The following is a 27,903-nucleotide window of genomic DNA, read 5'->3' on the forward strand; positions in this document are numbered from 1 at the left end:
CTCTCTGCCCCTCCGCCCCTCATGCTCTGTCTCTCTATCTCTCTCTCAAAAATAAACATTAAAAAAACAAAAAATAAAAAGTCTGCTCTATGCCAGGGGCTGCACTAGGTGTTAGATATATAGGGAAAAACAGCGGCTATAGTTTTTGAGTTCACAGAACTCCTAGATTAGAGAAGGGGTACAGGCAACAAGCAAACAAGTAATCATTTAGTTAGAAAGGGAGTTTGATCCTGTGAAGAAATGCAGGCAAGGTGACATGTGAGAGAATGCAGAGTGGGAGGGAGTGGAGGAAAGAGCACATACTTCAGACAGGATGGTGGGGAGGCCTTTCTGAGGAGGTGATGCTTTAGGTGGGACATTAAAGCTGCAAAGGAGATGGAGGGGAAAAACAAAAGTACTCCAGGCTGAGGGAACAGCTTGTTCGTGAAGGCCTCAAGGCAGGAAAAGGCAGGGGATACTGAAGGCATGGAGAGAGGCTAGTGTAGCTGGAACATGATGAGCTTTTCCAGGTAAAGCTTCCTAGTGAGGCCTTGTCCTCTGGGGCAGCGCTGCATGGTGCTGAGGTGGGGAGCTGACAGAAGCAGACTGTGGCAATAACACACAGGTTCTAACAGGCCTGATAAAGAGATGGCAGTGTGGTAATTGAAATTTTTATAAAACCAAAGTGTTATATAAGAAGTTTGAGATGACTTAATAAAACAGGTTGGACTTTCATCTTGGGATGTGAATCAGGAAATGCATTAGATGCCTTGCAAAGGCTCCTTCTATTTTGAGGACCTAGGGATTTTTATATATTTAGAATAGAGATATTTAAAATGTTCTAGTATTGAAGCATTCTGAAAACAAATCCATATTTCCAGTATATTATACAAAAGGGATTTCATCTAAAATTGAAAAGAATTAACAGGGACTTTGGAGGGTTCTAATAGTAACTGAGCTAGCTAGAAACAGAATGTTAATGTGCTCGATCGTGGGAAAACAACAGGAAGTCGTCCTGACTAGAAACCTTCTGAGAAGACAAAACTCATCTTTAGGGCATTCCATAGACATCGGTGGGAGCTGCACATATTCATGATCAAGAGGCCAGGAGAGGGTGAGCTTTCCAATGTCAGTGCTGTGACAGAAGCTATGCTGAGGGACTGCAGGGACAGTGGGGATGCCCTTAACTGGGAGTCTAAGGCTTATGTGCTCTGGGTAAAGGAGCTGTCCTGGGACTCTGGGGACAAGTCCCCAGACAGCTGCAGGAAGGAAGCAGTAAGAAAGAAAGTGATTACAGTGAGGAAGTAGGAGCATTACAAGAAAAAAAGGAAGAAATAAGAACTAGCAGAGCAGACTGTTTAGAGCCATCTCAGCACAGTACCTTCTCCCTCCCCAAATCAGTATCGAGAACATTACTTAAAAAGAATGTTAAAAATTTTGGAACGTGAAGGAAATTTCATTCATTTCTCTCATTTTGTCAGTAAAAATGTTTTGTGTGTGTTTATAAATAACACAATTCCTAAAGAATGAGAAGACCATATACCACTCATTATGATAAGACCATAACTAATACATACATATTTCCCAACATAACCCATAAAACTAGGTCGGTAGTAATTTAGGTAAGAATGTTTTAAATGCACAATGATACAAATTATCAGTATTAGATCAACACAGCTGGAAAGAGTTTAGTTTTCTTACGGTAGATCAGATATTACTAAACTTGATTTTGCCCATCAGAAAGATAATTACATGACTCTCAAACTAAAATAAACCTAAATGTAAATTCATTTTATAGAAATAATTCCTTCGCTTTCTTCTTTTTTTCCCCTTCTACCCAATTTCTATAAATCAGTGGTGAAGATACTACAATTTTCATTCTTTCTTTTTTAAAGTTTTTTTTTAAAGTTTATTTAATTATTTTGGGGGTGGGGAGCAGAGAGAGAGAGAGAGAGAAAGAGTCCCAAGCAGGCTCCACTGTCACCACAGAGCCCGATGCAAGGCTCGAACTCACAAACCATGAGATCATGACCTGAGCTGAAATCAACGGTCGGATGCTCAACCAACTGAGCCACCCAGGTACCCCTACAGGTTTTATTCTTAAATGAAATACATTTCTTGATAAGTAGAGTACTTATATATTTTTCTAGAATAAATACTGTGATAATTATAGTGATATGATTGCTATCAATTCATTAGAATCATGGCAGAGTCCTCAGATCCATAATCTAATAAAAGCACAGTACTATCACCTTGTATTGATGGGACCTAGGTCAGAAAAATTAACATTCAGAGTAAAACCGAATAGGAAACAATTTCAATGGATACTCCATCTGAAAGACTCCAGTTATTGAAATAGTGAAGGGATTTTATTACGACTCTACACCACTGCATGAACGCCATGACAGCATCAAACAGAGCTCCAGCTATATTTAAGTCATATCTAAAGAGAAATCCTAGTGATAAAATCTGAGGAGTTCTTCTAAATCAAATGGCAAACAACCATCCATTTCCTCACAGAGGAATATTTTAGGTTTAGCTCTTTGATTCAGAATTGGAAATGATGCTAAAATAGGTTTGTAGAAAAATTAAATTATAAACTGTCATATTCCATCCCACTTAATGTGAATGAGCAGAGTCTCTAGGATAAACTCGATTAACATAAAAAAGGGTAAAATCTTACTTCCGTTTCTAGAGAACAAATAAAAAAGATTTTTAAAAAATGCCCCCAAACTGTGCTCGCACTCTCCAAATAACAGCACATGCTATTCCTCTGGCTATTGCTCAAGCAAATATTTTCATTTTAAAAAAGCTACTTCCTGTATCTCTTATCTTGAAAACTCCTGTCGAAAGTGAATTTTGATATCCGGGGATTGAGAATTGTCTGTTTAACGTGAAAGGCATGTTTATGCAACATCTGAGTCCTGGAAGAGGCCAGCCACAGGGCAATGATCACGACAAAAACAACACGGAAATCAAAATGGCCGTTCACGTTTTGGAGTACTTACCAGGTGCCGCCTATGTAAAGCATAGGATGTGCACGTTATTGCTTCATTCTTAAAAGCACCTATATGTTGGTATTATCACTATTTCTCTCTCACAGAAGAGGAAATGGAAACATATGGAGGTTAAGTAATGTGTCCAGTGTGTCATACATGTAAGTAAAGCCAGTTCACTTGACCCCAGAGCCCTGGGTTTTTATCACTGCACTACATGATTTCTCTACTGCTTAAAGAGGAGCATGCAGCCCACAGAAAGAAAGTGACCCGAGGCCTGGGTACTCTAGGCCTTACAAAGGCTGAAGATGCACAAAGACCTCCAGCCACTTTGTGGACTACAAAGACAGCCTGTGTGACAGCTAGGCTAGGTCAGAGGCACAGAGAATGAGTCCAATAGCACTAGGAGGATAGTGGGAAGAGTGGCTAAGAGGTCTCAGGCTCTGGTGTTGGTTGAATCAGGGTCCAAACCCTGAATGCATACCAATCTATGATGTTTTTACTTAAACTCTTTGACTTAAGTTTCTTCTTCTGTGAAATGAAAATAACTTTTGCATCTCATGCAAAGTTGTGAACTATAATAAAACAATGCATAAAGTTCTTAGTACTTATCATGGTTAATCTTGGCAATGTAACTATTATTATTATGGACTATTATTATTGTGGACCCTACACAGGGAACTCAAGAGAAGTAAGGAGCCTCACTAGAGCATAGGAAGCACCACATTTTCCCATATTCGCATCTCTGAAACTGAACGGACATGTGAAATTTCGGTTACAGGATCCTTGGCTAACCAACACTACTGCTGCCAATAGAGGGGAACGAGGTGGCCCTTGCCTTGCAGTCAGAAAGGAAGGGGGCATTACTGACCGGGCCGACGAGGTTGGCTCTGTGACTTGGCGCTGTACACGGACGCCATGGGCACAGTTCTCCTGGCCCCCCGCTTGGGTCGAGAGGGGAATGTCAGGGGAGGTGTGGCTGATCTTCATGGAAGAGTCAGGGCAGGGGGTGGGAGGGTCTAGGAAGCCCTCACTGTTCTCCTGCTCATTGGTCTCTGTGTCCGTGTAGTTAAGAGGTTCCCGATTGTCGTCTTTGCTACCAGAGAGCAGGCCTCGTTCTCGCCATGGAACCCAGCAGAGTTTCCAAGACACGAAGAGAGACACGCCAAAAAGCGCGAGGCCACAGGCAGTGACCACAAGGGTCAGCAGGCTCACTGAGATATCTGCAAAGAAGCAAAGATCAAAGGTCAGTGTGATTGCTCGTCCTGTGCCCATCCATTGCACAGTGCAGGCAGAATGACTCTTTAATCCATTCATCCCTCAGGAGCTGGCCGCAGGAGATAGGCCAGGGATGCTGCCGGGTCACTTGATTCTGGCGCAGGGATGGTGAGACTCAGACACAGCACAGAGAAAGTGACATGCAGGCCATGATTCAAAACAATGAACAGTCTGCTCTAGCAAGAGACGGGGTATATTCAGGGGGACTAGGAATGCCCTCCAAGTCAACTGAGACCCTACACCACAGCAATACAAATCATTGAGGCTTTGTGAGCAGGGCAGTTTCAACTGTCCTTAAAAATTACTCAATCATTTCAGAGAGCTGTATAATGAAATTTGGGAATTGTTTAAGTAACAACTTTCTAATACAAGAGAAACTAGAGTGCTTTCTTTCTCTTTTTGACATTGACTTTTAAGGGTCTCAGCAAAATGAAGCTCAAGTCCTCTGAAGCCTCAAGAATACCCCCATCCAGTGGTCAGGTACCTAGGACCCAGTGCTGACCACCGTAGTTTGGGTTTCCCCAGTAGCAGATCCTGAGACAAGTATTCAAGGGCAGGTGGTTTATTCAGAAGGGGAAGAAAACACAGGTAGGGGAGTAAGGAAGTGATCCAGGGAAGGCAGCCAGCGAAGGGGGCTTTACCAAGCCAGTTACCCAAGGGGCAAGGGGCTGGGCTATTTATAATGTCAGCTCCCTTCAGTCATGGATTGGAGGGCAGCTCTCAAGGGGCATTTCCCACCTGCAGCACGAGTGGCAAAGTAAGCTTCAGTGGCCAGAAAAATCGAACATTCAAATAAATGCAGGGGCTAGCCTTTGGAGGTGAGCGGGCATGTGCTGAAGTGGTGAGAGTGAGCAAATATGGCAAGGCAACCACGGCATCTGAGGCCCGGACTGTATGGCCTCAGCTAGGGTCCGTGGCAGTGCAGTGGCTGTGCCCTTAATGCCCAGAACAAAGCCCAACTCCCTCCAGGCTTCCACTCCACGCTACAGTAGACCCAGGGAGGCTAAGACATCAACCTGAACTCATTCCTGGGTGGCTGTAAGCCCTACTTTAAACGACACTCCCACCTGCCCTTACTGCACTCCATCACACGTAGGAGCTCCAAGGATTCTCCCAGGCTTTGCCTTTACTGTCCATCATCAATATTTGCATTGCTTCAGCCAAAGTTTTCTGAATGTCCATTACATGCCAGGTACTGGGCTAGGTTTTGGAGAGAGTACCATGGGGAACATGAAAGGCACATTCCATACCTTCCTCATAGACTCATATTCTCATGAAGAAGAAAATTAGGAATAAGTTAATTTTCCAATATTAATTATCCACAGCATACTGATAATCCATGACATGAGACAACTGACATTTCTGCTGAGGCATGTGAACTCCTACTGCAGGTCACTTACCTACTGAGTCACGCTGACCACCCACCATCCGTGTGCTTTTCAACATGACTCTGAAGGTACTTGATCATTCTTATGAAATGATAAAGCAGTTTCCTCATGAAAAATGGCTCTTGAGAGAATGCCAGCTGCCAGGACTGGTGATGGAGCTAATGTATCTCCTCTACGCCTCCCCATCAATCTCTGCCTTCTCAGTGAAATAATATTCTGTCTCTGCTCGACAACACTGGGGCTCCAGTTTCACATGGGTAAGTGAGCTCAAATCTGCCACCTTTCTCTCCTCAACCCACTGAAAGGGGATTAGCAAACTATACAACAATGTGAAACAAGGATGACTTCCATCAATCCATCAGTGAACCAGTATAACATTGAGAGGTTTCTAGAATTGTTTTAAAGGAAAATCCAATCAGTACTGAACATTCAACACAAGCAAATGAAGGGACACTAAGGAAACAATAAAAATTAAAACTCCCAGGTGCAGAGAAACAAGGGCAAGGATGAGGACAGGGAGTAGAGTCAGTGGGGGCAGAGTAAAGGGCACCAGAAATCACACCTCATGGAGCCCCAACATGAGGTAGGAAGAGAGCGTGGTATGGCCACAGGCTCCATTGGGTTCCATCAGCTCACACGGAGTATGGGAAATTCAACTGTGCAAACTCCTAGGATAGGTAGTAGTGCTCAGGACACAGAAAGGAGACTTTATCCTCATTAATCAGGTGGCCACAGCAAACATCAACTCCCACCTAGTTCAATAAAACACAAAAACAAAACAGGCTCCATACCATAGTGAAATCCCTTAATACATTCTGTAATCCAAATGGAGGTAAAACTCCTATGTCCTGTTAATCACTGTGGCACTTTCCTAACACAGACACTGCTAGAAAACACCAGCAAAGGCTGGGGTTGGGACACACTGGGAAGCAGTAGGTTTAGGAGTGTAATGTGATTAATTCTTTTGTTATTCACCAAATATTCACTCTCTCCCACCACAGTGCCCCCATACCAAGGAAAGAGCATAAATCCCAATCCCCTGATGTTGATTTTGTCCATGTGACTTGCTCTAGTCAATAAAATCCAAGGAGATATGGCCCATGCCAGCTCTGACCAGAAGACTCTTGGCTCCCACCTTCTGCCAGGAGAAGAAATCTTAAATAAAGCCCAGTCTTTCAACTTAGTTACTATCACAGGAAGACTTGTGGCACAGGCCCAAAGTCCAGAATGAGAAGCAAGCTTAAACCTTATCCACAGACTGGGGAAGAGCTGCAGCTGATCCACAAATCCATGAGCAAACCCTAGTTCATGTTTTAAGTCCCTAATATTTTGAAGGAGTTTGTTACCATGGCAAAAACAGTTAACTCATACACATGACCATATAATTTATTGTCCTAAGCTGGGACACCTTTAAGAGAGAGAGGTGTGATGTTAATAATCACTTGGGACAAGAGACTTTACCCAGTACCCAGGGCAAACCAGGGAATATGGTCACTCTGGACTTAAGCTCTGAACTCATCACTTGGGTACAGCATAACCTCTCAGGGTTAACGTGGCATAGACAACATGCTAAATAAATGAAATTAAATTAACCCACTTCTGCTAGTAACCACAGGGACCTGACCCAACACAAGAATGACCCAAGCTTGTTAGCTGACTCCCAGTTCATGCACCCAAAAAACAGCTTGCTCACCAGTCCAGTCATGGGGGGATCTATGAGAGCAGGAATCCCATCCATCTCAGCATTGAATGCCAAGCAACTAAAAGAACACTTGGCACATTGTAGGCATTGAGTAAATGCCTGATGGTGCCCACCTGAAGACCGCTATGGCCACCTACTACTTTTACCGTGAATTATGGTTGTGTCCTATAAGCTCTAGAGGTGTTAGTCACATTCATAATCATTATAGATTTTTGTGCAGATAGGTATTAAAGAGAATTTCTAGTAAATGGCAGAAGTGATTTCTTCTTATTCACACAAAGGTACCATGTGGGTTAGCAATGGGCCAGGGAATGCCTTTGAGGAGAAACCAGTAGTGACCTACACAGACATACCAACCACAAAGCAAAATCATCTGGGCTTCTGTTTTTAAACAACTCAGGGCACCCTCTGGACACTTTTCTCTCTTTTTTCAGAAAGAAGTATTAGAAAACTCCTGTTGAGTCACTAGGGCCACAGATACTACCCACCTCAGACCCATGACTTTAGGAAAGAGAGGAGAATCAGCTTAGAATCACATAACAGCCTTGCTTAGAAGAGATTTCTTAAGTTAGGTGGTAGGTACATGGCCATTTGTTTTATGATTGATCCTGAAACCATATGTATTCACTATATATACTCTTTGGCATTTATGCTATATTTCATAACAAAAACTGAAAAAAATAGTAACATCAAAAAAATAATTATTCTAAAGATAAATTTTCTAAAAAATGGGAAAGTATAATTAGTCCTTCTGTCCAAGAGCCAAGAGAATAACCAGATGGTGATTCAGGGATGAAAGGAGGCAAATGGCAACCCAGTTCTGATCCAGATCCCTGGAGGTGTTGCTGCTTGGGGGTGACTGTGCACAAAACTGCATCCAGATCCGCCACAGAGTACATTCTTCCAGGGAAGATGTGGCCTAGAAGACCCTGCAGTGAGGTCTGACCATCAGAACTCTCTTCTACCTGCTATTAGATGCAGCCACTGAACATGACGTAGTGTAGCAATATCCTTGATCTTGCAGACATCAGATACAAGATACCATGACATCCCTACCCCCAGAAGACATCCCAGCTGTACACCTAGAATTCTAAGGGATCCATGCAAGCCTAAATACTTGTTTTGGAATGGCAAATATTATTGTCCAATGAATGAAAGGCTTGAGCTTCCATATACTACACACAGGCAGATGAACAGTAGTTGTCCCCCTAAACTATGAAGGGCCAGTAAGAACACATAAACTGACAACCAAAGAAAAATAATGGGACAAATCAGCAGCTCAAAAGAGGTCAACCAAGCTGAGCCATCAGAATAAACTGGTCCTGACATTAAATAAAATAGTGATGAAAACTAAGAGGTATGGGTAAAGTAGTGATCAGAAGCAGATGGGCTTGAGATCCCAGCTGATCTAAGGAAAAAAGATTGGAGGGGTGCCCGGGTGGCTCAGTCGGTTAAGTGTCCAATTTCAGCTCAGGTCATGATCTCATGGTTCGTGAGTTCGAGCCCCACATCGGGCTCTGTGCTGACAGCTCAGAGCCTGGAGCCTGCTTCAGATCCTGTTCTTCCTCTCTCTCTGCCCCTCCCCCACTCACACTCTGTCTCTCTCTCTCAAAAATAAATAAATATTAAAAAAATGTTTTTTTAAAAAAAGAAAAGGATATTGTAGTCCTATAATTCTACAGCTAGCCAGACTATCACGAGGGAAAAAGAGGCATTTTCAAACAGACGATGACTCAGAAAATACACCATTCACATACCTTCTCCTGCATAAAATCTAAGCAAATTCTCCAAACAAACAAATAAAAATGTATGTCAGAATACAGAACTCAAGAAAGGAAGGACATATTATATTAGGTGTATCTATATACTATGTATCACAAGAATTAATGATAAACAAAGAAAATAGCACAAATTGCATTAAGTCTAAATAATTGCTCTTTATGAGGTTATGAAGCTTAATGTAACTGTTACGAAAAAAACACTTAAAAGAACAAAGCAATGATGCTATATACATACTCAAATTTCAACAATTCCAACAAAACATGGGAGGCAGAAGAAGGAAGGAAGTAAAAAGAAATTAAATGTTCTATATTATTAGCATGTGGAGACTATTGATACTTCAACTTGATGTTGATAAAGAAATACAGGTGTAAATATGTATATAAAATATTTAAGGAGGACTTTGATCCATGATGGTACATCTGCATATTTATATTAATATCCTCCCCTTCCTGAGACTCCCATCAGGTGATAGGAAGTAAATAAAAAATAGAAACCTACAGTCATAAAGAATATAGCACAAGATAATCAACAAACTAAAAACTTTTTCTTGAAGACTGTATGTGGATAGCAAAGTGATAGAAGATGCAACCTGACCTACTGAACTCAACCTCAGGACACAGACATTTCCACTATGGTGGCAGCTAAGACTGAGATACAGAACAAAAATATGAGCATGGATTAAAAATCTTCACCAAAATATTTCCCAGTCTGTCTAGGGAGAAACCAAGGCAACTAGCGTGAGAATTAATGCCCAAGACCAAAATCCTCCATGTTTTGACAAAAAAAAATGTAACTTCTTATGTTCCCGTAAAGTAAAATCTGCCTATTAAAATATCACTCACAGATACATAGCCTCATAGTTAGCTTTTCTACTGCCTCATTATTAAATATGATTAAGCTGCAAACAATCACCAGCCATGTAAGGACATCCTAGAGCAACCAGATCAATGTATAAAAGCAAAGAAAAGAGAGAGAGAGAAAGAGAAAGAGAGAGAGGTTCCCAGAGAAAACAGATAAATCAGTGAGGAAACAAGAATTTTTCATTCACAGGACATTTCCAGAAGATATTTGATCCATACATAAGATAAGAGTAGACTAGTGGTAAATTGAATGAAGAAGAAGACAATGTTCTTAGAAGTAAAATAATGTGATTGCTGAAACAAATAAAAAATTTAATAGTGGGCAGAGAGTTTCTGATTCAGTAGGTCTGCCTAACAAGTTCCCAAGTGCTGCTGCTGCTGCTGCCGCCGCTGGTCTGTGATACACTTAGACAACTACTTGGCCTGTTGCTGTTGAATTTCAATGACTTAACCAACTAATACGCATAAAGTGCAGAAAGGGATGAAGAGAAGACACACCTCCTCCTGTTCTCAAGAAGCTTAGATTATGGCTAGGGAGACAAACTGCAAATTGCATATTCGGGAACCATAAGCAACAAAGTGGAGAATCTGATACCTATGGAAATTCTAAGAGGAGATGCTAAGTAGACTACTGACCACTCAGTCGGACACTCTGGAGAAAATTTAGAGATATATTAGGGAGCTGTTGCCCATGGGATCACCCTTGCCTAACTAGTGATGGGAATTGATCGAGAAGTAGTTCTGATTTTTGTCTCCTGGATGGACAATTCTTAGAATTCTTAAGGATTCTGAGAAAATTGAAGATGAACAAGAAATAGCTGCTTGTCCATGTGGTCAACTCAAAAGCTCATCCTTGCACTTATTTTCCCTTATTTCCTACTTCATCCCTCTGTTCCTCATACCTTCTCTCTGGGATCACATTCCCAATAAGCTACCTGTACACACTCCTTTTTCTCAGTGCAATATTGTGATTTATAATAAAAATATATTTATTGGAAAAAATTTAATACAGGCAAAGTCAAGGAACATCTACCTGAATGTGCACCAAAGGCACAGGAAATTTAAGTGAAAGATATGAGATACAGGGTATGCATCCAGGAGGTCTAATATCTACGTTTCCTGGAAAGTAAAGACAGAAAAATGAAGGTAAAAAATACCAAAGAAATAAACTTTTAATTCCCTAAAATTGAAGGACAAATTATAGAAGTCCACTGAGCACCTACAATGAAATAACCCTATCTTAGACACATTATTGTGAAATTTCAAAACACAAAAATTAGAGGAAAATCACAAAAGCTTGAGAGACACAAGTAATATGAACATAAAAAAAAATTAGAACCACACTGGTATTGGAGTTCTCATTAAAAGCACTAGATAATAGACTAATGCCTATAAACTTCTGAAGAAATCTTACGCTTAAGTTAGATTTCTACACCCAATAATACTATCAATGCAGTATGAGGGCCAAAAATGTCAGCAAGATTACTTCCATGCACCTTTCATAGGAAGTTACTTGAGGATGAATGTATGAGATTACAACAGGAGAGAAGAAGACATAGTCTATAGGAAAAGTTGCACTCCACTCAGAAGACCAGTAAGGTCCCTGTGTGACAGGTGAGTGGCGGGCCTAGAGAGGAGCCAGTCCAGCCTGGAGCAGGAAGACTGGGCTCTAGGAAGGAGGTGTCCTCAGACAAAGAGGACTTGAAAACAAATACATGACATTATGGAGTATTCAGCTTCTAATGACATCACCATTTGTCTTCAAATGGTGGAAAAGAGAGAATAATTAGGAATTCCTGCAGTAAAACTGTTTGGGAAAAGGAAAAATAATCACAATATACCTTCTGGTTCTATGCTAAATAATATTTTATATTCATAATAATATAAATACCATTTATTGATTTTCAATGCTTAGAATCAAGTAATAGACAAAGTATGGAAGACGTAAGTACGGATGTAGAACTGAATGCACATTCAGCTTGGACAATTTAAACTTAATAGAAAAGATGTCAGAAATTAAGACGTAGAAAGAGAAAAGAAGCTAATAGCAAGACTGAAGGTTGCCTTCCAAAATGAGGGAAACAAGACATACCGTATAAAATGGATAGACAATCTGTACATATTGATATTTTCATGCTAATAGCATTGATTTTTACATTAAAAACCATGCAGAGATACAGCAAGCCATTTCTGTTGAGATGAAATTAGAAGGGACTTTCACTTTTTTTTTAATGTTTACTTATTTTTGAGAGAGAGAGAGCGTGTGTGAGCAGCACAGAGCTGGATGCGGGGCTCAAACCCACGAACCGTGAGATCATGACCTGAGCTGAAGTCAGACACTCAACCGACTAAGCCACACAGGCACCCCAGGGACTTTCATTTCTATATTAATTTTTTTACAATAAACAAATATTATTGAGAAGAAAAAAATTTTTAAAGCTACTATAGTATATAAAGTATATATGCCTTAGTACATTCTGGTGAACTTGGGTCTGTAATCCCAAAGCATTTCTGAAAACAGTCCTTATTTAATCCTCCTCCTTGGTTTATAAGGAACAAATGACTGAAAATCATGACAATCATTATAATAATGATCATCTCAGTTCCTTAGCACAGTTTTCCTTCAAAGTCAAACCTATAAAAGACATCCATCCTTTTCTACTCATCTTTGTTTGGACTTCTAGATTCATGAAAATAATATCAGAGGACTGACAAGAGCTCCTGGGTGGCTCAGTTGGTTAAACGTCCGACTTCAGCTCAGGTCACATCTCACGGTCCATGAGTTTGAGCCCTGCATCAGGTTCTGTGCTGACAGCTCAGAGCCTGGAGCCTGCTTCGGATTTTATCTCTCCCTTTCTCCCTGCCCCTCTCCTGGCTTGTGCGTTCTCTCTCTCTCTCAAAAATAAATAAACATAAAAAATTTAAAAATATATCAGGGGACTGACATAGGTTATCAACTTTTTACTTTGCTAATACTGATGTTAAAAGGTAACTTATTTATTATCATGGTCACTTCATACAAGGAGAGAAAGAAAGGAAGGAAGGAAGGAAGGGAAAGAAGAGAGCAAAAGAAAGAAAGAAAGAAAGAAAGAAAGAAAGAAAGAAAGAAAGAAAGAAAGAATTTTAACACTCCAAATAAATGGCATTGCTTTAAAGCACTATATTGAACTTTATGAATAAAACCATTCCACTGTCCTTATTTCGCCAGTTTGTTTCAGATCTGTGAGAACCCTGTAAAAAGGCTACACAAGGCACCAGAGATTGGGAACCACCTAGTCTCTCACATATCAGTCTGGCCCCATCTCTACTTCTTAACAACAAATACAGCTCAGGGCAAAACTGGGAAAGGGATGACATTTTTGATACCCACCCCCGCCTTCCTATCCTGAGCTCTCCTCTTTCAACTGTCCCCCCAACCTCATGTTGTCCCAGAGGACTGGAATTTTCAAAGAGACTACGTTGGAACCTAAAGATTCAGTGTCCGTGTCTAGTCCTCTCACCGCCAAAGGAAACTGACAAAGACAATGCAGAGGGGCCAGTTGAGGCTCAGGATGAATGAAATGTGGTATTTCCAGGGCAGGCAAAGGAAGCCAGGAATCACGATGGAGGAGGGAAGCAAAAAAGATCAGAACCAGAAAAATGGTTCTGTGCACTGGGACTGAGATGTGGTGGGGCATAAAAAAGAAGAGGAGACTCATGGTCAGAAGCTCAGATGATAGGGACTGGTTTGAAAGACTCATGCAAAATGAAGTAAGGCAAGGGGCTCAGGGTCCCTGATACGGTCATTTACATACGACTTACCTTTTGGGAAAAGGATTAGAGGCAGCTTAAAAAACATACACAACACAGTAAGATAAAATGTACTTTGTGAGGAAATCAGAACTGAAGAAAAAGAAAAGTAAAATGAAAATGAAGTCAGGGGTAAGGTACATAGTCAAAAAACATGCGTGAGGTTCTGTAAAGTTGCCAGAAGTGGCTACAGAATTGGCTCCCAACATCCTACTTGTCAGAGAAAAGAATGAAACATAACTAATTACGTGATTCAGCATCCAAAACACTATACAATTAAGAAACATTTGAGACAAGGAAAATTTGAACCAGAAATGTAATATTAGAGATTAATGTTAATTACTTTTCAAATATGATAATTATATTGTGGTTATGTTATGTAGATACATATGAAAACATTCAAATGACATGATACCTGGAATTTGCTTCAAATTATAGATGAAACAAGACTGAGCATGGGTTCATAGTTATTGAAACTGAGTAATAAGTACGTTGAATTTCTTATGTTATTCTCTCTACTTCTAACAATCTCTTAATGACAAAAAACAAAACTCGCTTTGGTCAGGAAAAATGTTGATCCATGACTCCAATCTTAGATTTTCTTATTTAATAGACCTTGGGTGAAGACCCTTAATCTCCATTTTGCATGATCTCCATGATGCAGATGGTATACAGATGATACTGAGTAAACCTGATCAAGTATATATATAGTCTACATACATATGGAGTACACACACACACACACACACACACACACACACACACAGTGGTTCAGAACACAAGATGCTTTCCTAATCCTAAAACAATTGTGTCTTGGGGGTTTAATAAAGATAACACTGGGAAATTTAGTTAGACAGTCAGACCATAGAGAACTTGAGACTATCACATGGTGCCTTGTACGGAAAGCAATAATGTAATTAGTTGGAGGAAACAGCAAGACCAAACAGTTCTGGGGATGAGCAGTCAGGTATTTCAGGGAACTGAACCAACGTGGAAACCCTATATTACAAGGAAACTTAGGGATCATCCACAACATTCCACAGCAGAATTCCCTCATCAACAATCCCTTCCATGTGACCATGAGGCCTTCATCTGAATATTTTCTAGGTTTTTTAAACTTAATACAATGAACATGTATTACTCTACAATTTAAAAAGATAATAACAATAATAATAATAATAACAACAACAACAACAACAATAATAAAATTGTGTTAAAAAAATCACAGCATTCTGGAGTTGTCTGGTGAAGGGAAACCTAGCCCTATAAACACCTCGACAGCCCAGAGGGCATCTTCTGGATGGTGACTTTGAGGCATATTGGATAAGAAGCATATAATAGACTTTAGGCTAAAATTAGATGTGTTGGTGTTTAAATGATTGCACTTAGGTTGTCTGGAAAATGCAATCTTGCAGACCTTTCCCTTTAATTATACGGCAGGCACCATAGTACAGTAGTTAGGAGCAGGCATTCTAGAATCACACAGTCAAGGACTGCAGCCCAACATCAATAGTGTAACCTTAGTTAAATTCCTCTTTATCTTGTTTCTCATTGTAACTTTGGGATAATGACAGTATTTACCTCTTGGGGTTGTAATGAGGGCTCAGAAAGGTTCTGGCACTCAATACATAACTTTTTTTTTTTAATTTTTTCATGGGGTGTCTCAGGAGTTAGCCACTCCATAACCAGACTTATTCTTACGCCAAGAAGTGGTCAACTTGGTTAATAAATCATGAGACCTCCTATAGCTTGATGAGTTGAGCTAGCAACAAGCAAATATCAGGTGCCTAATAGGTGCTTATTGAGCTGAATTACTGAGGACAAGAGAAGGAGCTCCTATTGGGCACCTGGTATTTGCTAAGGAATAAACAAGGGGTACAAAATAAATAAAACTCATTCTTGCCCTCAAGGAACCACTAGTCAAATCAAGAGAATTTCCACAACACTATTTATAATTCATAGAGAGCTAGTGAAGTCCAGAAGTGGGGATACAAAACCTACTCTGGGTTTCAGAAAAGGCTTACCATAAAAGAAGAGTGAGCCATGTCCTACTTATAACCACTTTTCTCTCTCTGTCTTTTTCTTTTTTTAATGCTTATTGAATTTGAGAGAGAGAAGGAGAGAGAGAGAGTACACACTTGTAGGGGAGGGGACGAGAGAGGAGAGAGAATCCCAAGCGAGATCCGTGTTGTCAGTGCCCAATGCAGGGTTTGATCTCACAAACCATGTGATCATGACCTGAGTCGAAATTAAGAGTTGAATGCTTAACCAACCGAGCCACCCAGGCGCTCCATCACCACTTCTCTTTTACAAAGACCAAAATCAGGTCATTGGCCATGTAGTCAAAAGACTTCACCAGAAGAAAGGCCAGGGCTTCTGTGTATGGTCACCCATGTTGCATTGGGCACAACTGCTCAACTATACACGGAGGGCCCAGGAAAGAAATGGAATGCTACAAGGGCTCCAGGACCAGCTTTGCCACCATTTACATTTTGTGACCTTGGGCAAGCCACTACCTCTCTATGGTATTCCTCATCTGTCATAAAGGTCCTGAGCATGGCTCTCACATTCTGTGGTTCTTGTGAAATTGCCAAATGACTTTGAGTTCACAGGAATGTCTGTATCTAGAGCTAAAGCCATTATAATAATTCCCATTAGTGACCACAAGCCAATGGGTGCTATCCAACTGGTGGCTACAGTTTAGGGCCATTCCTGCTTTTCATTCTTGCAGCAGACAGGAGGTTCCCTGAGCACTAGCTCACAGTGCAAATTGCAAGGATTAAGGAGCATTAACTTGCGCCTGCAGGGGCCATACCATTATTAAGGTACTGAGCCAGATAAACAGAGCACTTCACTGCCTTAACTCTAAGAAGCCTGTGAACTAATAAAATGAATTAGAACACAGAAATTGGCATCAATTGCATTTTCCAGCGATTGACATAAAAGGTAGACCATATTTTAGTAGGACTGTGTCTCTGTCCCTCAGATCCCTTCCTCAGAAGGTTGCCCAAATTGTTCTGTATGTGTTAACTAAACAGCTGGCCTAAAATTAGGTCGAGAGAACACTTTCTGTTGCACCTTCTATTTGCAAAGTGCAGCCTCATCAGTGTGACCAGCTCCTCTTCACACTGGCATCACCCACCCCTGCGTCAGCCAGATGGGGCAGGGGCTACGGAGACTACACACTGGTTGTAGCCACAAACATCAAGAGCTGGGGTTTTTTGTTTTTTTGTTTTTTTTAAGTTTATTCATTTATTTTGAGAGAGAGAGAAAGTGCTCACACACGCACGCACGCACACGCTGGGGAGGGGCAGAGAGGAAGACAGAAAATCCTAAGTAGGCTCAGCACTGGCAGCACAGAGCCCAACTCAGGGCTCGAACTCACAAACCATGAGATCACGACCTGAGCCAAGACCAAGAGTCAGACACCCCAAGAGCTGGGTTTCAACTTTTGTATCCCTGACCTTCCAATCCTGTTGTACCTGAGCCCCTGCTGTCTGCACAACAGGAAGCCTCAGGGTTTATCATCAAGTTTGCTACTGAGTTTTCAGTCTCTTTTTGTTCTCTACAGAAATTATTTAATTGGAAACATGGCAGGTGTTTGCAGATCTACAATGTTCTTCATATCATGGAATTCTGGCCTATGCAGAGTAAATGGAAACACTCAAGATATACTAAGATTCTAACAAAATCATAGAAAATTTGATGTGTAAGGTTTTAGACAATGGGGACTTTTTGCCTGAAAAGAACACCATGAATTGAAACGCAAGAACAAGGGGGCACTGGGCACAAGCCAAAGAGGTCAGCAACCCACCTGGTGTGTCTGTGGAAAATGGGAGGCCCAGCCTGCCCAGCAGCAGAGGAGGACAGGGCTCAGCAACTGGAGACCTGAGGTCCACTTCTGTCACCTCTATAAGACTTTGGGCTGCCTGCAACCTCTCCTGGGTGGGATCTTTGCTTCTAAAATGGGGTGAAGGGTTGAAATTCCTCTTTGCCTGCCTCTTTGGAAAGTTAGGTGCATTTGCATATGTATAAAGCCTGCCATATGCTTTCATAGTGTTGTCTGAGATTCTTCTTAAGCCTGGCATTGCTGCATTGACCCAATAATTCACACCTCCCACAGGACCCCATAAGCTCCATCAGTCCCAGTTCTTTCCTAGGCCAGATCTGATCTTGCTTTGTTCCAGTTAGTGTTTAAATCTCTCATCTATCCTGTGGAACAAGATCAAAAAAGGTTGCTGACAACCACCTTTGCGAACCAGCATTTAGAAAAATCTCATAAAGCAATGTGTAATGTGAGAGTGGGAATCCTTCTTCCCATTCCTGGCTCCCACGAGGAGCGACTTTTCCCTAAATGCTCCTGGCCACCATCCCACCTCTTACTTCTCCATTCAGAGGCAAAGTGGGTTGCTCAATTAGAAAGCATCTTTCATTTACCATCCCAAATCCATCTCCTTTCCTCTCTACCTCACTCTGGGACATGGAGGCTGACCCATATGGACTATATCCAAGGGCTCCCTTGCCTTCAGCTTCTGTTGAGTTCAGCCAATAAGAGGCCCTAATGGGAAACCAGAGGGTGGGAAGAGAATGAAGTTACAATATTTATTTCCCCAGATTTCTTCCTGATAGGTTACCATGTTGCATGTGTCCCTCTACTGAGAGCCACAGCCCTTTTCCAGGTTCTTTCGGGCCTATGGGTGGCAATGGCTCCCTACTATTTCCAGCCCTGGAGTACTGTACTATCCCCTGCTTGGTTCCCTGCATCCTGACCATGCCTTTGTAAAAAGTCCTTTATTAAGCCCTCCTCAAATTACCTACTCTGACCACGGTGCCTGTTTCTACTGGGACCCAGACTGATATGCTGCAGAATGAGCTGTTTTCTATTCTGGGCCCTACCTCTTGTCACCTGAATAACCTCAGGGAATCTGAACGCGTATTGGAGCTTGAGTCTCCTAATATATAAAATCAGACGCAATAAGATGGAAGGGTCCTTCCAGATCTCATATTCTTGAAGTGAGAGAAATTTTATATCTAAAGTATCTTCTACAACTTATCATGATGTCTGGCACACAGGAGGCACTCAATGTTTGATGAATGATAAAATTCTAAGCTGTGTATCATTTCCATTTTTATATCCACTAAAAAATGTGCGTCAGGAAAAGAAACTGCCAAAGAAGTCGCGTGTTTAAGTATATATAGAGTGAGCGTTAAGATTACCTTTTCATCATGATTGAAAATGATACAATATTTCATGCTTCCCTGGATATTTAAGACTCCACAGAGGCAGGGCAGTGCAGTGCAAGGAATGTGGGCTCTGAAGACAGGCATTATTCATTATATCAACTTCACAACACACTGTATTGAGCTGCCTTTATGAAAATATTATGTAATTAGTAGAGTGACCTATTCAGAGTGTGTGAGAGAAGCCACATTTTCAGGAGACACTCTTACAGCCAAATAGTCTTGCTTTCAGGGCAACTCTAACCCTAGACTTAGGTCTCCTAAGAAACATTTCCAAGCTGCTTAAAGTCAGAACAGAGAGTGGACTGGCTCCAACTCTTCCCTATTTTCTTTCTTCTGTCTGGCTTGAACCCTGGTCCATGGCTAAAAACAGACTCCCTTCCAACATAAAACCTCTTACTAGGTTGGACATTCTATACCTGAAACCCTAATGTATCCCCCACCCCCACCCCCAGGTCATGGATCTGCCTGTGCAAGCACAATCAGGCTTAAATTATTGGCAACTGATTAAAAGCATGGGCTCTCATGTCTTTGTATTTCACTGTTAATTTGCTACAAATTATATGTTTTTAAGTCAATTTCCTTTCAGTAAAGATCATGCTGCTGAAATGACGATGGTTTATTTTAAATCGCTCACTTTCGTTAGTAGTTACACACAGAAATTGGCATCTATTCGACATCAGAATGATTAATAATACTGGTATATGACCCAAAAATGTAGTAATTGTTCTAAAAAGCATGGACTGTAAAGAAAAAAAATACTTTAGATTTCAACACAAATTACTCCTAACTGGAAGATACAAGGAATACCAATTCTTCTCAAAAGCGATCTCTTAAGGCCTGCCCCTCCTTGAGTCATGGAAATTCTGCCTAAGGCAGGGGACAGAACTATAGCCATAAGCAGGCGCTGATGTTGTCTCCTAAGACATTTCTTTAGTCCTAACTTCTTTTCAAATTGGGTAGGGTTTTTGTTTGTTTGTTTGTTGCCCATTCTCCTCCTCCTCCTCCTCCTCCTCCTCCTCCTCCTCTTCCTCCTCCTTTTTTTTTTTTTTTTTTGATTGTGGCAAAATTCTGCATAACAGAAAATTTACCATTTTAACCATTTTTTTAAGTTTATTTATTTTGAGAGAGACAGAGAGAGTACGAGCAGGGGAGAGGCAGAGAGAGGGGAGAGACAGAATCCGAAGCAGGCTCCGCACTGTCAGTGCAGAGCCCCACGCAGGGCTTGAACCCACGAAACCATGAGATCATGATCTGAGCCAAAATCACAAGTCAGATGCTCAATCAACTGAGCCTCCCAGGTGCCCCTTAACCATTTTTAAGTGCACAGTTCAGGGGCATTCCGCACATTCGCATTGTTGTTCAGACAGCTCCACTGTTCATCTCCGAAACCTGTTGTCATCCCATACTGAAATTCTGTACCCATTAAACAACCCCCAACCCATTCACTTCTCCACCCTTCCCCCCAGTCCCTGGCAACCACTGTTCTATCTTCTATCTCTATGATAAACCAAATAGTTTGCTTCATTTTAATGAAAGTTGGTCACTATGCAGGCTCTTCACCTCCCAAAAGTTCAGAGAGGAGCACCAAAGACAACACCAGCCAGAGAACACAGGCAGGCTGCTACACAAATGTGGAGTAAACTGGAGAGTCTGGGGTACATCCCCAACGATGCTTCAGAGACTTAAGTGGGACAGGGGGCCGCAAATAGGTGTTTTGCTAACATCCTCCAGGTTCTCCGACCCCGGGTGGAATGTGCTTTCCTGCAGCTGCAGAGAACTTCTCCCACTTTTCTGGCCTTCATTGGCATCCTGTAGCACTAGCGGTCCAAGCAGCACTGCCATGAGATGCTCTATACAAACTAGGCTTGAGAGGGGAAAAGTGTTTTCCTAAAGACCAAGACCGTGAGTGCCGGAGGCAAGAGTAGACTCCAAACAGCAAACAGGGAGGGAAGAGTTCTCACACATAAAAGGCAGAAGAGACTGAGGCTCAATCACTAGTGGTAGATCAGGACAGAACGGAGATTAGCAGGCAACTAAGGCAAGGATCTGAACGGGGGCAGCACTGGAAGGAAGTGACAGTGACAGCAGCAAGTCTGCATCAGAGGGATGACAGAGTGGCTCATTGTAAGTGGGATATTATTATCTACCATATTCCCCAGGGGAGACCTGAGGAAAACACAAGAAGTGTGAGGACAGGGGTCCTTCCTGTCCCGTAGTAGGTAAAGGATGATGGTCCAGCAGGCCTAGGTATAAAATGGTGAAGTCGTCTCATGGAGGCCCACGAGTGGGTGATTTCAGGAGATACTGAAGTTAATAATCAATTAAACAGAAGTAGGAATTATTGAAATGATCAGAAAGGATGAGACATTATCATAAAAATACAAGAATGACTAAGCAAGGAGCATGCTGATGAAGAGTTAGATTTCAAATAAATTCATGTAACTCCGTGGCTTTACTAAATACCAGTAACAGCCAGGTACACAGTCTCTCTCAAATCCTTCTTCCAAAATACTAGTAATGGAGTACCGCCCACCTCACAGTCTGGGGTTCTTCCCAGGGTTTCCCAGGGCCCTAGCACTCGTATACTTAGTCCCACTGTTATGATTCTGGAGTCTGTCAGAAGACCCTTCGACAATATTGCAATCTTTGCCATTTGCCATGAAGTCATAATGCTTCTTTCCACTGTGAACATATGGACTGCTATATATCACTTGGAAAATGTGGTGCATCAGAGCTTAAACAATTCCATTTCCATAAATAAGTTATAAAATATATAAGGAAATGGAATGAAAGCATGAAGTGTTTGATTGTCTTTATAACTTGCATACTGTTTTGGAAAGTTCTAGGTGTTTGCTGCTTTATAATTTGTTGGAAACTAGCAGGGAGCCCACATCTCATCCCAAATGAGAAAGAAAAAGTTGCAATTAGATACCACCATTAGTCAAATTAGGTTTAAAATAAGGATGCAGATTATCTCAAGGTGAAGAAGGTTATAGTAAGGGGTGTGATCCTCTTCTAAGATAGGGAACAACTCAATTTCTGCTCAGATCTTTGAACAAGTAAAGATAGAAACCATAACCACCAGCAAACTGAGAAGTCACTGTGGGTAATTATATCCAATCATTATTTAATGTTACCTTGGGAAGAAGTGGACTTTGCTGAAAACCCCTTCTGACTAGTGTCGGCCACAGAGTTCACTCAGAACCATTAATTTAATATGGGATTGAAAGAAGACAGAAGCCTAGCTGATCTTTAGTCTCAAAATTTCCCTAAAATAGGGTCTAGGGGTAGCTTGTGTTATAGACTGTGTACCCCCAAAATTCATACATTAAATCCTAACACCCAATGTGATGGGAGGTGGGACCTCTGGGAGGTCATGAGGGTGGAGCCCTCACAGATGGGTCCCTTTTAAAAGAGACCCCGGAGAGCTCTCTTGCCCTTTCCACCAGGTAAGGACACAGTGAGAAGATGGCCAGCTATGAACTAGCAAGTAGGCCCTCAGCAGACCCTGAATCTGCCTATACCTTAATCTTGAACTTACCAGACATCAGAATTGTGAGGAATAAATTTCTGCTACTTATATGTCAACCAGTCTAGGATAGTTTGTTATAGGAACCCAAATAGACTAAGATAGCTTGGCCCCTTAAGGATGTGGACATATAACCCAATGGCCTGAGTAAACTCATACTGAGTTGTTCTTCTGTTCCTCAATGCTCAAACTCCATGATTAGGTGCAGAAAATTATGGTGAAAGGGTCATGTAAAGGGAAAAAAAAGCACGGAGAAATGAGAGAAGGAAAACAAAAGATTCACCACAACAGACTCTTCTAATCTTTGCCTTCCAGGACATTAGGAGTATAGAGCAGAAAGAAAAAACTGCAAAGAAGCTGGGAAACAATGAGGATTAATCCAGGAGGCCCCCCAAAAGAGAAAGTGGAGAGGAAGAAATTCTCATAAAAATAACATTTCCCAGAGTGAAAGAAAGATTGTGGACCAAATATCCCAGAAAATGTTGAGTAAGATGAATGAAAGAATGCATATATCCAGACACATTGCTGTGAAATTCCAAAACCCCAGGGCTAGAGAGAACATCATAAGAGATCTAGAAGCAGGCACCTTTAGACTTTTAAGCAATTCTGTAATGCAAAAAGACCATGAAACAGTACCTTTAAATATCCAAGAGAAAATTATTCTCATTATAGAATGTATGCTTAGCCAAATCATCCATAAAAATGAGGGCAAAATAAAAGAATTTTTAGAATGCAAGGATTTAATATCTATATCCTATGTCCATCTTCTGAAAAATGTACTTGACGATGTACTCTGACTACATGGGGAAAAAAAGAGAAAGTAGGAAACTAATAAACAACTACTTAACGTTCAGGTGCCGGGCACATGGGGTCCCAGAGCATCAGCTCTGCGTAGGTAAGACAGAATATTTCTAGATGAGAAGAACAGGAACTCCTGGGAAGAATACCATCCAGAAGGGCTGCCTGGGTGGCTCCGTAGGTTAAGCGTCTGACTCTTGATTTCGACTCAGGTCATGATCTCATGGTTCATGGGATCAAGTTCTGATTCGGGCTTCATGCTTTAACAGCGTGAAGTCTGCTTGGGATTCTCGCTCTCCCTCTCTCTTTGCCCCTATCCCACTCTTGCATGCATGCTCGCTCTCGCTCTCTCTCTCTCTCCATCTCTCTCTCTCAAAATAAATAAAATTAAAAAAAAATTTTTTAAAGGAGAAAGTAGGTTCCCAATACCATATGTATGATAAAGAGACTGGGTATTTTTAATAATATAGTGAAGAAGTATATTTCTTTTTATTTACATAATATCCTAAGTATTTGTTTTTAGAAAATACAGTATAACCTTGGATTGTGAGGAACTTGTTCTGTGAGTGTTCCATGACGCTGAATGTCACGTGATCACAACTGAGCCAATTCTCCTCTCCTCTCCTCTCTCTCTCTCTCTCTCTCTCTCTCTCTCTCTCGTGCATGCACACTGCAGGATTGTGGGTGATCATCTCCCATACTTGGATGCTCAGTCTCAGGCCATGGTGTCTGACAGAAATCAGTGATTTTTCAGAATGTTGGAAGGTGCCCACAACAGGCACTAATGTATTTTTTGTCACTTCAAAGCATCTATGGACAGTCCTTTGCTTTTCCATACAAGAGTAAGCTTAGGAATGCTTCGTTTCATTCTAGGTCAGTCTGCCTGCAGACATAGACCCTTTCCTCTGCTCCCTTATTGCCAGTTACATTAAATACAGTATATGACAAGAGTTTATTAACACCGTACTATCAATACCCATTAGTGATAGTGAAAGTCATCCTACGCAATAACCCTCCTCTCTTGTCTATCTCACACCAGCCACAGATTTTCAAAGGTAAGTGCAGGTTAATTTGTTTATTTTTCTTTGTATTTTGTATTTTCTTTATTATTTTGTATTATATTACAGTATTGTAATCATTTTTTAATGTTTATTTATTTTTGAGAGAAACAGAGTGTGAGAGGGGGAGGGGCAGAGAGAGAGAGAGACAGAGAGGGAGACACAGAATCCCAAGCAGGCTCCAGGCTCTGAGCTGTCAGCACAGAGCCCGACACAGAGCTTAAACTCATGAACCCCAAGATCACGACCTGAGCCGAAGTCAGATGCTTAACCGACTGAGCTACCCAAGTGCCCCAGAATACAATAAAATTTTGAACAATCGATGGCACATAACTGAAGACTTTGGATACAAGGGACTGAATCCTTTAAGTGGCACAAGATTAACAACATAAACCTGTGTTTCCTTTTCCAAGGTCCAATCACACTTCATGGCTCAGTAGCTACTAATTTTTACAAAGTCACAAAATTATAATAGCAATAAAAATGGCTCCACCTTTGAGTGCCTAACAAGGGCCAATGCTGTAATAAGCATCACCTATGTGCTAGTTCACTGATCACTGTAAAAATCCTAGGATTACCACAATTTAACAGATGAGGAAACCTAGGGACAGAAAGGTTACTTGCTGAAGGCTACTCAATTACTGTATATACTCTAATGTTACAAGCTAAGAAGACTTTTAACTAATGTGGCTGGTGCCAGTTAATTGAAAAAAAAAAGTTAGTTAAAGGAAAAATCCACCCTCCTTATACCTCAAATATATTATCTTAATGTAAATATTTTGTTTTAACTTAAAATATGAATTCACCAGTTCTTTGATAAAGGGCAAAGTTCTTTTTTTTGAATACGGGTCCTTGGATTATTGTTGTATGTAGTTCTGTGTTGTCTTTCTTACATCAAAGATATCCACAATACAGTTTGTATTCATCTCGAGTTTGTTTAGAATAAGAAGTTATGGGGTGCCTGGGTGGATCAGTCTGTTAAGCATCTGACTTCAACTCAGGTAATGATCCCGCGGTTAGTGGGTTCTAGCCCCGTGTTGGGCTCTGTGCTGACAGCTCAGAGCCTGGAGCCTGCTTTGGATTCTGTGTCTCCCTCCCCTCCCTCTGCTCTTCCCCTGCTCATGCTCTGCCTCTCTCTCTCAAAATTAAATGAACATTAAAAAAATTTTTTTAAATAAGTTAAAGATATTTGTGAGGCAATCTGAGAGGAGAACCCTAGATTTTTCCATTGTTTTCAATCTTTCCCAGTTGCTCCTCTGCTCCTGCTTCAGCGGCATTTAAAGATATGACTTCCCTTTACTGAGTCTTAGAAAGCATTTGATTCAGTTTTCACAGAAACAACAATTCTCTTTTAGTACTCCTATTTCACTAGCATATGTAATATTTAATTAAATTACATAATTGAAACAATAAACACAATCAGGATAAACAAGTTCTGGAACAAAAATAACTGCTTCTTAGTAAGCATTCAGCTTGACTTATGGAAGCAGAAATAAACAGGAATAGTAGTGAAAATGCTGTTGTCTCTGACCACTCAGCCTCTCATGGTATTTACTGAAATGTTTTCTAAAAGAAATGGGAAGCCCTGATAATTCTAGCCTACCAGACAACCATAAGCTGGTTAAGAAAACTCCACATGTTCTATTAACCACAGTTTGTTGGTATGTAATATTTAGGATTAACATATGGACAAAACATGGATGGCTGCATGATTATAATACAGAATGTAAGAATTTTACAATCACAGCATAATAACAGTGTGCTAAACAACCCATATATCTTTATTTTACAGAGCAGAGGACCTGGAAATAATGCCTAAAGCTGATTCAATAGGACATGGAAATGTAAATATTTTTTTAGAGTTTAACGTGTAACTAATAAAAGGATTCAAAATATCATAACAAATATAAATTGGGAATGAGAATATTCCTCACCCTGTTTACATATATTCTAAAGCTGATAAATAAAAAACTGAAGCAAAATTATATTATTTACATTGTGAAGGAAATTACCAGAGACCCAAAACCAGTAAAGAGTCAATGGGAATGGTCGCCTCGGAGAGTGGACCCACGAGAAAGACATAAAGCTTTTCTTCTCTTTTTTTCAGTATTTTGTGATTTCTTGAAGCATTTTTAACCATATGTGTTACTTAGATAATTATATTTAAAAACTGCAAATAAAATGTGAAGAAGCTAAAAGCAATGCAAATAAAGAAAGCATGCTTTAAACTAGGAAGCTGGAACGTTCCCAATTCTGGTGAAAGAGGATCATTAAGGACCCAGAAAGGGCTCTGTCTCAACTGAAACAGATGCCAGAAAACACACAAAAGCACCTGGGAAGATTCCTGCTCTCAGAAACGTCCCATAGAGCTGCCTCCAGGTAACCCTGGGGTGGGGGACCCAGATGGCCTCCCAGGAGTCTCTGGGTCAGCGCCTGGGCGCAGTGCCCCAGGAGGTGCGCACTGGAGGATCTGTAATTAGGCACCGCCTGTCATCGGGCACGTGAAGCCCAGGGTGCCTAGCCTGCCATCTGTCTACCTGCCTGCTTCTGGAAACTCACACCTCAATACATACCCAGCCAAAGGATATTTTATAGAAGCCCTCCGTCATGGTTCCGCTTTTCACCCTGAACCAGAACCACAGAATCGGCTGCGCATACACTAAGAGAGCTTCTCTGAACATGGATTTGGCTTGAAGAGGAAAATGGAAAATGGTGTCAATACCGTAAAATGGGCTCAGGGTCTCCTCCCAGCCAAAAAGATTGCTGGGTTTCATTTTATGTTCTTTATTATATGAGAAAGAGTTTTTTGTTCATTTTATAAATGTAAAATTTTGTTACAATATTAGGAGAGAAGCTTTCTCACCTCAATTAAGAATCAGGGGTGCCCTAAGAATTTTAACTTTAGGAATTCGAGAGCCTGTAGAAGATGTTTTATGACTGAAATAGCAGGCAAGTTGCTGGATTATATAGCCAATATCCATAGCAGGAAAGAACAGTTAGCAACTTAAAGCAATTTTGTGTTTATATTTGTTAGGCAAAAGTCTATTTAAGTAGGCCCCAGTGCCATAATTACAAGGGTCAGTACAGAAAATACTGATAGAGCCTAGGTCCCTACAGTGGGAAATTCAAATGCACTTCAGGAAATGCTCTCGGGGAGAAGAATGAAATTACTCAACAATTTGCTTGTAAGCTTAACAGTGAGAAAACAGGCAGAAAGGATATGATTGTGCATTGGAGGCATATTACCTACTCCCTGACTATCCAAAAATTCTATCAAAGAAATAACACTGCACGGCACTGTCAGTTTTAATAAGAATTTAGGTAAAAGTGCAGCTCAAATCCTAATATCTTTGGATATTGCGGCCGATAGCCTCCAACTTCCAGCTCCAAAAACCTACAAACTGCAAATACATTCTGTATCTGGCTTTGGGCAAATGACTCCAAAAATCTACTCTAATGCCCACCTCCAGGCTGTCATCAGATTTTAATAATGAACTGAC

At 41.0% G+C, this 27,903-nt stretch overlaps 1 protein-coding gene across 3 annotated transcripts in view; it reads right to left on the bottom strand.

The window, feature by feature from the left end:
- Positions 1 to 27,903, bottom strand: part of SYT9 (synaptotagmin 9) — a 197,675-nt gene that overhangs the window by 136,293 nt on the left and 33,479 nt on the right. For all 3 annotated transcript variants that reach the window (XM_019456170.2, XM_019456172.2, XM_019456171.2), the window contains exon 2: positions 3,847 to 4,198. In XM_019456170.2, coding sequence (XP_019311715.1) covers positions 3,847 to 4,198 — 352 coding nt within the window. The remainder of the gene's footprint in view (positions 1 to 3,846; positions 4,199 to 27,903) is intronic.

Source organism: Panthera pardus, unplaced genomic scaffold (genome assembly GCF_024362965.1).
Source record: "Panthera pardus isolate Hobbes unplaced genomic scaffold, ASM2436296v1 HiC_scaffold_12, whole genome shotgun sequence".
Taxonomy (NCBI): Eukaryota; Metazoa; Chordata; class Mammalia; order Carnivora; family Felidae; genus Panthera; species Panthera pardus.